The following is a 14,199-nucleotide window of genomic DNA, read 5'->3' as shown; positions in this document are numbered from 1 at the left end:
CGTTAAAACTAATCATAAACTACTTACCTTTTACTGTTTGTCCATATATAGATAGAAAAATAAACAATATGGCAGCCAAACAATTACTTCGAATTTTTCGGTATATATCGCGGAATAAGGAAAAACCCGAGAATAGCGATATCACTAACGAACAAAAAATGAAAAGAACGAAAAAGCGTGTAATTGCGTGTAAAGTTGTAAAAAGCGTGTACACGCCATGTCACAAAATCCTCGCGTCTAAACCGTTGAAAAAGCGTGTATTACACGCGAATATCATGTCACTTGGCTACCTAAGATTATCACTGGGAAATTTCTTGAGATTTAAAAAGCAGTTGCAGGGTTTATCTTTCTTGGAACTTTAACACACTTACTTTAATCCATGGTAAATTGAATCACAAAACTAGCATTTATATTTAACTTAATTTTTACTTAAGCTTTGTTGTAGTCTATGGTTGATTTGTTTGCATGTTTGGTTTAAAGACAATGGAAGTGTGTACATTTGTTTATAAACGTTTGCCAGATTGATCCCAATTACTGGGAAAGTTCATATGACATTTTTTTTTAATGTACAGTAAATAGTTATCTAAGGTACCAGGATTATAATTTAGTACGCCAAACGAGCGTTTTGTCTACATAAGACTGATCAGTGACGCTTATATCAAAAATATATAAAGTCAAACAAGGACAAAGTTGAAGAGCATGTACCATCATCTATTAAAACTGTGTCGTTAGCGTCTTTGTGAGCTTTATTCGTATGTTTGTATAAATTAAAGTCAGTTGTCCGTGATTTATATTCAAACATTGTTGATTGTTATTCACAATTATTGTCGCTTTAAGCAATTATTTCCTGTTGACCTGTTTACTAATTTTTTTTCTCAATATAATTGGTCTATAAAAAAAAAACCTGTGTTGGTTGATATAGTTGAGGGTTTGATTTTGGAATGATCTATGAATTTCACCATTTTTAATTTAACTTGAATTTCATTATTATTTGTTTTACATATCTTTAAATAATAAGAATTATCTGGTTGTGTTTCTGAAGATTGTTTTCATTATAATCTTCGGGTCTTTCTGTTTCTTTTTACAAAATGTACACACAACCGGAAGTCATGGTTATTTAAGTTGTTTAAATACTTTCATTGCATCATGACACTTAATACTCTGGAGAAGCAGTTATTTGGAATTCGATTGAAAATCCTACAATAAAAGAAAAAAAGGTACCAATTACAGAACCTTAATGCATTTCATAATGCATAACACAAGGAATTCATGCATACCATAAAGGGCTGTGTAATTGATAGAAGAGAGGCAGAAGAAGCCAAAGGGACAGGTAAACTCAAAATTCGAGAAAAAACTGACAACGACATGACAACAAAAACACAAAACATACACAAAACACAAGATAGACAACAAAAGATTATGTATCGACAAAACGATTTGATTGTGTTTGCTCTATCAAAACAACTTCAAAAGATATTGTTTTACCAAATGCACTTTACAAATAAAACTGAAAACCAGATGTTCTGGAAACACATTTAGAGCCAAATGTTTGAATTCATATTGTTTGTACATGTTGTTATTGATGATAATACATCCTTTTTTATCAACAATTTTTCACAGAGATACCAATGTTTTTGTGAATTTCTGGTGTTTGCATTGTAGTTTAATCACACATTTAAATGACAAATACAGTATTTGTAAGCTTGGTTGTTTGTTGTAGACATGTGCAAAACGGAGAATACCTTATTTGCAATAATTCACAAAGATAATTTTATACAGTAAATCTTTTTGTTTTTATATAATTATGAATTATTAGAACGAATGTAAAGAAACCTGTTTAAAACAATAATCATTATGTACACAATTAGTAACAGTACCCGTATCGTTGTCATACAAGGACGTTATCTAGATAAGATACGTACCTTTCATTGCATGATTGTCATTTCGACATTGGACTTTACTGTCTCGACAACAATTGACCAAATGACGGCAGAAATTTGACCGATATACTTTGTAGGACAACCTTTCTATTCAGTTATTATAAACATTTTCAAAATACAATAAATGCATGTCTTGTTATCTAATTTAGAAACAAATGCTTAATTCATTTTAAAGATACGATCAAAGAAAACTTGAGAAGGTGTCGATGAAATCTTAAAATGCATTCATCTATGTCAGACTACAAATCGTTTGATCATTTGATATTTGTAAACCAAATGCATTTTACAAATAAAAAGAAAAATCCCCAAAATACCGAAAGACGAATAAAATTAGAACGGAGAGTCCCTTATCAAATGGCAAAATCAAAATTTCATAAACATCTAACGAATGTATAATAACTGTCATATATCTGACTTTGTACAAGCATTTTCTAATGTATAATTGGTGGATTAAACCCAGATTTCTAGTTAGTTAAACCTCTAACTTGTATGGCAGTCGCATCTTAAATCGTCTTTAATGTTTCCTATCTGTAAATTGTTTTTTTTTTTAGAAAGAACACATCGGTATCAAGTTTTTTTTATGACACAAGTGTATGTGCATGCAATCCACAAACGTTTGATGTCTGTTGTAATGTTTGCTTCAATTTTAAGGCGTATAATGAGGTATAACCGTATAAACTTGATGATGTATATGTAACACTCAAAAACGTGTCCACCCAATCGTGTCCGATTTTCCCAAACGTGTCAACATCGACGTCACTGAACTGCAAAACATTTCTAGTTGTAAAAGGGCACCAAACTTGTCATTTGTATAAACACCAAAATGTGTCCATTTTTAATAACCACTTAAACGTGTCCAATCCCACAAACGTGTCCATATCCAGCTTTTTTTTCTTTTATTGGAACAATAGTTCGTGTCCATATTTTAAATACGTAGGTTAATTGCTTATTGCTTTTTCATAAACGTATACCAGTCGTTTTACTATTTCATTTAAAAAATAGAAATGAATTACTTTAGATTTTTTTTTTAAAGTTGCAGTATAACCTGGGTAAAAGTGGAGCCTATTTGAATGTAAATGTAAGCAGCCATGCTTATAGTTAAATTGTAGATTTTCAGATACCTCTGCATATTCTGCGTATTAAATCCCTTTTAACAATTCAATCGTTTATGGTGCCATTTGTTATATTTTGAAAGGCAACATTTATCTAAAACTTTTATTTGAAACGGCTCTATTACATTACGGAGATTTGAGTAGTTTTCTGACTGATTTCATAAAACAAATCGGTATATCTCGCTCTTAATTTTATTAGATTAAAATTCCAACTAGTATTAATCTAGAATAACCGTAAATATTAGCCCAAATTCTTAATCACCGGTGTAATAATAAAAAAATATCTACAGTATTTATTGTTAACATGATGTTGTTCTAATAATGCATAAAAGATTTGGCACTGGACGTTATGTATCTTGTTTGTGTGTCTTAAGTGATCCTTGAAACCAAAAAAATATTAAAAATCCTGAACCAGGTTATGATTTGAAGAGGTTTTTAAATACCAGAACTGTTGAAAAAAGGGAAGTCAATTCTTTTGAAAGTCCGCCGTGCAATTTTCTAATTTATGTAAAAGGCATCATCTGAGTTTATTAGTACAACATAATTTACATAATAAACGATTAATTCAACTGCAATAGAAATATTTGTATGTTCGCTCTAAATAAGCACGCAATACGTGCAACTGGACAACAAACATTTCGGTCAAAAAAGTTAATTTGTATGTTACAGATTAAATTTGCAATTATGATAAGCATTAAAAACCGGCATTGATAAACTAAAGCTAATGAATGACAACTGCATCACCTGTTCCCCATCATAGAATTGTCGTAAACGTTATCGATTTCATTTAGGACATACATGTATAAGCGCTAAAAGACGTAAGACGTTCTTGTATTTAATAGTAGACACGTTTTGGTGAATAACAATTATCGGACACGTTTGGGGGTAATGAAATCGGACACGTTTTGGGAGAATAGACACGTTTGGGGGAATCGGACACGTTTGCGGGGAAGGACACGTTTTGGAGTGTTACATATATATTACAAATATGTTTGGAAAGGGTTTTCTGCGATTTTTTTTTAAACCATTTAACATGTTTAAGTTTCCTAATCAGTATGTAAATCTTTTCTAAGTTAAAAAATAGATAAGGTATTCGTTTGAGCTGAATATTTCTTACACGAGAGGAAAGAAATTTGAGTATCTTCATATAAATAACCAAATGGACACATTGCGTTGGGTGTAATGATTGCAATATACAGATCCATGTTAAGGGCACTGTTTTTGTTTTTGGATCATTATCTTAACCTTGATCTTAATATCTTAATTTAATCTGAATCATTTTCTTCTATGGTCCTTTTGATTTTTTCCATATCTTTAATGATTGAAGAATTATTCCTCAGCACAGATTACGATTGCGAGTAAGTTGTTAACGTAAACATGTCTGTCTAAAATTGTTACAGAACTAATGTGTTTGTAATATAAAACCATTATCAGTTGGTATGCATCATTGCTGTCAGTTTAACACAACTTTAACCTTATTAAAACTGTGAAAAGTCAGTAGAGAATAAAGTAACAGGCTTGTATACGTATAGATTTACAAAATAACACTGTATTTTCTGTATTGATATAATTCTTCATAAACACTGAACAGTTTTGTAGTCACGTGATATCTTTCCAAAGTCAAGTCACGTCTTGGCAAGTGTTAATCAAATACAAAACCTATAGGAGGACAGTCGTGTAGAAAAAAGTGGATGCGCTAATATGGTATACTGTTGATGAAAACAATGCCCCAAGTCACGTTTACACATTGGTATACAAAGAGGAAAGACCTCATATATGCCTTCAAATATCGTCAATAACAATTAAATTTACTGTTTTCAAAAGCAGTCATGCAGTAGGTAAATTGTGGCTTTACAAAGGTAAATATTGGGAACTTGGACGAAGGTAAAAAGAGTAAAAAGGAAAAGGAAGGGTTCAATTAAGCTAACAAATTGATTTATTGTTTCATATTGTTCTGTTTTACCACTAACCATAACAAGGAGGAAGGTTGGGTACCCGTAAACATCTAAACACCGCAACATTTTAAATTTGCCGGTCCAAAGTCGGGAGCCTGTAATTCAGTGGTGATCGTTTGTTGATGTGTTACATATACTTTTTTTCGTTCATTCTTTGTACATAAATAGACCACTTTCGAGTTCATCCGTCACCGGCAAAAACTCGTCAATTATGCACGCCTTTATGACGTCATTTGCCAGATAGAGGGGGTCGCCTGCATCCCTGCACTATTTACGTTCATCAAGCGTCTTAGTGATCGTCTTTGTGCAGGATAAACTAGAAATAATGGTTGCTCTGTAGGTACTTACTGACAATTCCCTAATGACAGCCGTGTTGATTGTTAATTTTGAGAATTCAATTTGCCGAATAATTCGTATAATATAGAATTATAGTTTTCCAACCACTCGCTCAACATTGGAAGGGAAGTGACGACGCCCCAAAACGCACAAATGACGGTGATAAAAGCGCGTATAATTGACGAGTTTTTTCCGGTGACGGATGAACTCGAAAGTGGTCTATTAAGCCGTTAGTTTAATCATTTGAATCATTTCAGGACCTTTTATAGCTGACTATGCAGTATCGTCTTTGCTTTGTTCACTGTTGAAGACCGTACGGTGACATATAGTTGTTAATTTCTGTGTTTTATGGTCTCTTGTGAAGAGTTTTCTCATTGACAATCATACCATTTCTTCGTTTTTTTATATTAATTTCAACAAAATATTAGAACTTGCTTCACCGGTATGCTGTACCGTTGTGAACGGGAAAGAATTAATTTGCTTATCACTTTTCCTTTTAGACATGTTATACCTTTACTTATAGAAAAGACAATAACAATAAATTATAGATTACGGCGAAAATGTGTCCCGCTAGGAATGCTGAAAACTCGATTTATTTTCAATTTGTGTTAATCTGTAGACAAACAAAACAAATTTCTTCCAAAATTTTTCTTCGTTATACGGTTTTTTTTTCTTTCTATTTACGAAAATTGATTATTAAGAAGTCGCATGTTGAACGAAGATTAACCGTAAAAAGGTATAAAGCAAAATCACAGAAATACTGAACTAGGAAAATTCAAATCGGAAAGTCCGTTACCAAGAGGCAATATATAAAAAGCTCAAGAACATCAAACGGATCAAATGAACTATTTATGCTGCAAATATGGTTGCCCTACCCTATCAGTTTTCATATTCACCTTTTGTAGAATTAAATCATTGCATTATTGAAGTATGGCATGCATACCCAAATGAACAAATCGTCAACATATATCGGCAATACAGTGCAGGGAAATTGTCAAGGCTCTTTAGTTTTATTTAGACATTTGCTTAATACACTTCATTTCAAAGTGACTGGCTGGAAGTAATCCCCTAAACATAAGACGGACACACAATGTGCTTTTATTTAAATCTAAATTTGACAATCAAGTATATACAATTAGGGAATAAAGACATACAAAAGCCCGGTCAAAAATTATGCACAATGGACACACCGATGGAAAGACAAACAAATAAAGTACAGATTGAACAACTAAAACTCAATTTAAACCACTGTTTTGTTCAGGTGTTTTAGAAGGAACATACTTCGTCTTCTAACAGTTTCATAATATGAATTCAAACTGTTGTTTTTCTCATTCTTAAAGTTCGGTACAAGGTAGTAATACATGATTTAATACCAACACGTTAAATAACTTCATCTATTAGCAACTGTATTCACTCTTTTATATGTATTTATATCTTATATTTATATGTGTACACAATATATGTAAAGTGGTTGTCTAGTACTCGAATCAATGCGAGTTATCTTTTTTTGTGTATTGTTGTTAAGAAATAAATTTATAATTGAAATTAAAAAGCAATAGATATTCCATCATGTATTGATGTGCCTTATTTCTTGTCATAATATTACTTTAAATTTGAGGCATTCGCATAATTTGACAGTATTTTTTTTTTAAATTATTTATCTTTAACTTATACACACATTATTTGAATACAGACTTGTCACTGGTGCATGGTTAGTCAACATATGCTGACCTTTAGGCTTTTAAAATATTTTTGTCAGGTTGCAACTGACTGACGTAAAACCCATCTTATTTTGTCCATTTTTTAATTACTCAAATTTACAATTGGTTAATAGTACTATTCTATATCCGCTTTCCCTTGCGGGGCACCTGAGATCTATAAGTTTGCATTGCCCAGTCTTTTTTTTCTTTATTGTTTTATGCATGTTACGTAATGTCTTTCTTTTTTAGCCATGGCGTTATCAATTTATTTTCTTCTTGTGTTTTTCAATGTCCCTTTGATATCAATCGCCTTTCATTTGGTTAAAATTAAAACAGAAGGGGAAAAAAGTATTTACAAGCATGTTCTGTCATGAATTCATTATATGAATGAAAAAGATTATTTATCTTAAAATCAATAAAATGTCTTCCGTTAGAACATCCTTAATGCTATTCATGATTCCAGTATTTTAACTATGAACCAGTTTAATCAGTAGTGCAGATACTTCGAAAGGCAGTTTTAACATTGAATCACAGTTTTCGTATCATCATCGCTGATGTTTTGGCTACTGAATTCTTGAAAGAACCCCAGTACAAGTTGCTTTTGAATGCCCTGTTTAGACCACTGTGACAACAGCTTTTATGCCACCATGGTCCATAGTTGTCTACACATTTACCACTACTTTTGTCGTTATCCTGGTCAGTTGTTGAGAACTTCATTTCATTATGATAAACCATTTGATCACCTATATCAATAATAAAAACATCATTAACTGTGACCAAAATATAGGAGATACAGAACAGATTGGCGCTATGATTGTTTAATGCATTTATTCATCTCGACCATACCTACTGATCACATATTAATTTGAATTGTGTCAGCATTTATTTTAATAGTTATCAATAACATGAACATAATAAAATAAACCCTGGTGCGTTTAAAAAAAGCTTTCAGAATCGCATTTACATATTCTATTATATTTAGCATCATACATTAAGCAAACGCTGAAACTTAAAGGTCTACCATAACTATACGTTATATTTAGAAAAGTTTTAGTGCCAGCTTTTCAGATAATGTTGTTATTATTTACCTGTATTTCCACTATAATCCCCAACAGTTAGTTTGTACTTAGACGCTGCATCACCAACAACAAAAGTTTTATACACAGCATATTTTCTTTTATTAGACAGATCCGTTAGATCTATTATCAGTTCATATCTTCCACTAGAAATCAAGCTGTGGATGTGTTTGTTTCCTTCTAATAGATAGTAAACATTAGCGTTACAACCAAATATAGCATGTCTAAAATCAATAAAAAGAGGAGAAAGGCAATAAAGCCTCATATGATTACGATTTTGACCAGCGCATATATCTTTACGTCAATTAGCATGATGGCAAACTATAGATTTTTTTTTGACAGTGTATACAACGCAACATATACATCAATACTTATAATACAACTTTTCCTCAATTATTCCTTATGTCATTTACATTGCTGTCGAACGTCGTCACCAATCATATTTGTGTCGAAAATTTCAATTTGATTTTTATAATAGACAGATAAAACTTTATTGTATGCTTTCGTGTAAAAAAATAAAATGTCATAGCATTTTTATAATTCAATGAAATTTGAACCAAACAGCTTCTTTAGCGTTATTGACAAGCAATGAATTCGGAAATTTGGTGATTTTTTTTTCTTTGAATCTACGTACCTAGCCAGTATTCGCTATCAACATTTCCAAATCCGTTCTCGTATTCCTTCCAAATTCTTTGGAAATTAACAGATCCATCTAATCTCCTCTGGATTATCTAAAATAAATTCACCCACACAATAACAATTTACTCAATTGATCAAATCAGTGTTCCTTTGTCATTTTGATTAATAAACTATTTGGCAATTTCGTAATTGGCCTTCATATAAATTAGGAATTTTTCCATCGACAATAAAAAGCATGCAGAAAGAGAAAACGTACATGTATATGTGCGTAATGTTTTGGGTTTTTTTTTATATCTAAGTGTTTCAAATCTTTGATTACAATATTCATATTTTGTTAAGCTAACAACTAGTGATGTAAACAATTATCTTTTTATTAAAGATATAACAAAATTATTGAAACTACTATATATCAATTTCAATTTATTGTGTTAAGCATTAACAACGATCAATTTTGTCTACCATAAAATCAGTCTACAGTGGGCAAGTGGAAACAACTGTATTCAGAATCAGTAATAACAGATTCAAACGGTAATTGAAGTTGAAATATTGCGCCAAACATTGTTTATATGGAAATTTCAATTGATTGATAATTTAATTGATTAATAAGTGTGAAATGCCACTTTCGCAATTAATGCAATATTACTTGGCGGTCAGCTTGTATTAGATGAAGAGTCCGGATATTTCCCAATGGGAACGAATTGTGCCCCTCTTCTTGCCGACTTGTTTCTTTATTATTATGGGGCTGACTTCATACAGAAACTTCTTTGGAAGAAAGAAAAGAAGTTAGCAATATTCTTTAACTCTACTTTCCGCTATATAGATGACGTTTCACTAAATAATTCAAATTTGGTGACTATGTTGAACGCATCTTTCCCATTGAACTAGAGATAAAGGATACAACAGATACAGTTAAGTCTCATATATTGACTTACATCTAGAAATTGACAATGAGGGTCGATTGAAAACAAAACTTTAGGACAAAAGAGATGATTTCAGCTTTCCAATTGTGAACTTTCCATTTATACGTAACAACATGCCAGCAGCACCTGCATACGGTGTATATATCTCACAACTGATACGATATTCCCGTGCATGCATTTCCTATCATGATTTTCTTGATAGAGGGTTGTTGCTCACAAGGAAGCTATTAAACCAAGAGTTCCAAATTTTACGGACGCCATCACGAGTTGGTTGACCGTTATGGAATAACCGTTTCACAAATGATATCGGATATGTTCCCCTTCCCTTTCATGAATATGACCTATCGAATTAGACTATTTACCGGATTTGTTATCTTATAAGCAACACGACGGGTGCCAACTTGCGAGCAGGATCTGCTTACCCTTCCGAAGCACCTGCGATCACACCTAGAGTTCGGTGGGGTTCGTGTTGTTTATTCTTTAGTGTTCTATGTTGTGTCATGTGTACCATTGTTTGTCTGTTTGTCCTTTTCATTTTTAGCCATGGCTTTATCAGTTTATTTTCGATTTATGAATTTGACTGTAACTCTGGTATCTTTCGTCCCTCTTTCATAGGATCAGGCGTATTATATCTCGTTATTCAGATGAACCAAAATTTTAATAGTTTTCTCAATTCTATTTATAGAATAAATAATAGAAGAATTCAGAAGTAATAATATTATAAAACTCACAGTCCAACCTCCACCATCTGTAGTCATATCACAATAAACTTTGACCTCGGTTTTATCGGGATATATCGTGTATACATCGGAGACGGATACATATTTTTGCAGTTCAGAACAATCTATTGCTGTCTTCATAACACATACTCCCGAAGCTATGACATAAATACAGAGGTTTGTTGTGGGGACAATATATAATGATTGTACGTGTCATACTTATATATTCATGAATCATTGAAATAATTATTATGAAAAGACATACATTTGAAACAGCGAAATAGTAATGTTGAAATAACTTATTTTCTAAAAAAATGTGTTTAATGTCTCATTCCTCGAATAAACCACAAAGGCATGGTTTTTTTTTCACGCTAAACTGGGGTACATTTAGACGATCTTTCTAAAATTTCTTCAATTTACTTTAACTCTTCATTTCATATACAAATTAAAGTTTTTTTCTCGGATTTTCTATTTTGGGAAAAGTCTATTCACTTCCCGTACGATCACATCAACATGATCAAATCAACTCTTGTTTATTATTTTCAACACAAAACTAAATGAAATTAAAGATAACTCCAGTTGAACTCAGTTGACTTCAAGGAATTAACAATTTTCACTAGTAATTGTCTCCGGATAGATGCCGCAAATTAAAACTGCATCTTAAAAAGCTTTCAATAATTCTCACTTGCCTTTTACGTCACGTGTCAACATTCTAATCATTTCGGAAACTTGCTTTTCTCCTCCAGATTCTGAAACAGATATAAACAATCGTTTGTCCTAAAGTAACTCAAGATAACTTACCCTTCCGGAGCACCTGAGATCACCCCTAGTGTTTGATGGGGTTCGTGTTGTTTATTCTTTAGTTTTCTATGTTGTGTCATGTGTTGTTTGTCTGTTTGTCTGTCCCTTTTTGTATATTTCGTCCCTCTTTTACCACAACGAAAGAATTTAATATTGAAATGATCATGTCTTCCTTCAAAATAGAATAACATGAAAACGACAAATTTAAGAGATAACAAAAATAATTACCTTCTCTTTTAACCCGTACCTGCTCAAATTCACTTATTCGATGCATATCTCCGAGATACTCAAAATAACATCTTTACATCACAAGTCTGTTTCAACAATGAGCGAAGAATAAACGCTATAGAAATCTTTAAAAAGCCACAGCATGACAAACTGTTAAACAATGTAAACCACAAACTTATATCATGTTTAATTCAAAAGCAATACTCGAAAATATAATATGACATGGGGGCAACTAAATCAATGCCCAGAACATCGACCTCTCACTTTTGGATATCACATGTTATTTAGAGGTAACACATTGTTTCGAACGTTCAGGGTTTCCCGTTGCCTAAGATTTTACGGACATTTGCCAATTTTATGATAATCAACAAGTTAGGTCTGTGATATATGAGTGAAAAATCAATAACTCAAAATTTGACACATACATGTAAATAGATGTCAAAATTTATTCATCAATAATTGACACTTAGTCAAGTTTGAAAACCCCATGAGTAAACAAAAGTCGATGAATAAGATGAGATTCATCTCACTTATCTGTTAAAAAATATTAATTTCACCATCTTTTGAAGTCTTCTCTTATATACAACAAGCAAACTGATACGTGAATCAACTTCAATTATAAACAAAATAATACCTAAAGCCTTTTCCTTATTAATAACAACTTCTTACAACCCTAAATTGATGCACACATACAGACACCCGTCGTCGACTTACTTTATATTGACGTTTTTCCAGATAGCCAATATAAACAAAACCATTTCTTTTCAGTACTTGAAATTAAGCTTGACTTAACATGCAGAAAACAATTCGCGTAGATCAATTATTTGATAAATAATTTTGTTTGTAGATATAATCACCCACTTAGTTTATTTGAACTGTTATGTAATATTGATAGCACAGACAAAACGGTGAAAAACAGTTCATAAAACTAAATTGTGAACTGATAATAAACTTTTTTAGAAATAAAAATTATTTTGTAATGACTATAAACTTGATAAAGAAATTGGTGTCGGAAAACTTGTAAAATTATAAATTGTTAAAGATAGATGCGCAATGCCAAAAAAGTAAATGGCATACATGTACTTGTTTTCGACCTCTTGTTATTAAACACTGTACTTATACATTCTCCGATTTCAAATGTTTGGCTTTGAGTGTTCCTGATGAAGGAAATTCCAGAAATGCGCTTTGGACGCAATAAATTAAACGTGTTGTTTCCAACTTTTAAAATATGAATGATACTTTGGTTCGAAGTTTAGATATATTGTCATATCTAATTTAGTTTGTTGGGGTACAAAGCGTACTTTAATGAGTGATATGTAATTTAGTATCATAATGTTTTGTTTCCGGTCTTATTAAACGCACTGAAAATTAATTCATAATTATGCGCTTAACTAATATTTTGGATAAAGCTCTTTTAAGTTTTCATCATTTAAGTTCAAAATCCATAATGGTGTACAATATGGCATTCGTTCCTTTCCTTCTTCTAATTTTATCAAGACCTGAAATTGCTTTCATTTTTGTACTTAAGTCCTTGTGCAGTGTTTCGATAACATGTATAATCATAAAACATCTTCGTTTTGTATCTTTGTTTACGTGATAACAAAATTAAAATACCTTTAAGAATCAACTTTATGTCGTCTTTTAGCTTTCCTTTCATTTGGATAATTTCTTTGTACACTTCCATTTCTTGAAAAGACAAAAGTAGAATATAAGTATACAAACATGCAAACATATAATATAAAAAAAAGAAGATGTTGTGTGACAGCCAATGAGACAACTGTCCACAAGAGACCAAAATGACACAGACATGAACAACTTAACATGGTTAACTTTTATAAATTGTTACTTGGATGGAGAGTTGTCTCATTGGTACTCGTACCACATCTTCCTTAATCTATGGTTTGTAAAAGTGATATGATGTAGGCTTAGATAACTATTTGATTACGTTTCTGATCTTTATATGTAATATATATATTATTTCAATGTAAACGTTATCCTTTGGTGTTAGTATTTGTCTTATTTAAACACATTTTTTAATATTATATGTTATTATGTAGTACTACTTACTGTTGAGAATATTCTGCGTATCTCTCTTTATATCGTTTCCACTGATATTATGATTTACTGGTAGACATGTTTCTACAATTACAAAGTTTTAACATAGATGATTTAAAAGATAGACTTCTCAAAAAATATGTTGATCGTTTTAGTTATTTTTAAATGTACATGTAGAAGTGAAGCAAAATAATATAAAAGAAATAGAAAAAAATGTGATTGGATAACTGATATATGCTTGTGTATAAAAGTAAATGATACACAACGCTATATTTTGAGAAAACGGAAATCAGTTATTATGGAACCGGCTATACATAGTTTGCAAATTAAAAGAGTTTTAGAAAGGATACTGTTACAAGCTTGGTGTACTGAAAAGGAATGTCCCCTATACATGCCATATGCTGCAAAACAGGGATATGCAATACTGTGTCATTGTGGTACAACAGTTAATAATCAAACCCATCATAGATACCAGGACTTAAATTGTGTATTTGCGCTAGACACGAGTTACGTCTACCAACAACTCAACAGTGACGCTCGATTTGAAAAAAAAAATAAAAAAGGCCAAATAAAGTAGTTGAAGAGCATTGAAAAAAAGGTAAATTTTCAATAACTGCTATCAAAATTGTAGTATCAAAGTAATTGTATTAGTTGGTCAACTGCAAATGAAATCAATAAATCCCACTAAGTTGATTGTTACTGTATACGTTAAATAGTT

The 14,199-nt window shown here is 31.6% G+C and overlaps 1 protein-coding gene across 1 annotated transcript; it reads right to left on the bottom strand.

Moving 5' to 3' along the window:
• Positions 1-6,993: 6,993 nt before the first annotated feature.
• On the bottom strand, positions 6,994-10,545 carry LOC139499244 (fibrinogen-like protein A). The gene is made up of 4 exons (XM_071287917.1): positions 10,410-10,545; positions 8,754-8,850; positions 8,132-8,299; positions 6,994-7,786 (listed from the first exon to the last, which is right to left on the bottom strand). The coding sequence occupies exons 1-4, from the start codon at positions 10,536-10,538 to the stop codon at positions 7,572-7,574; spliced, it is 609 nt and encodes a 202-aa protein (XP_071144018.1). The 5' UTR covers positions 10,539-10,545; the 3' UTR covers positions 6,994-7,571.
• Between the last annotated feature and the right edge of the window lie 3,654 nt (positions 10,546-14,199).

The sequence above is a fragment of the Mytilus edulis genome, chromosome 12, assembly GCF_963676685.1.
Source record: "Mytilus edulis chromosome 12, xbMytEdul2.2, whole genome shotgun sequence".
Classification (NCBI taxonomy): Eukaryota; Metazoa; Mollusca; class Bivalvia; order Mytilida; family Mytilidae; genus Mytilus; species Mytilus edulis.
Note: the sequence above shows the minus strand (reverse complement) of the source record. Positions and strands in the feature narration are given on the sequence as shown.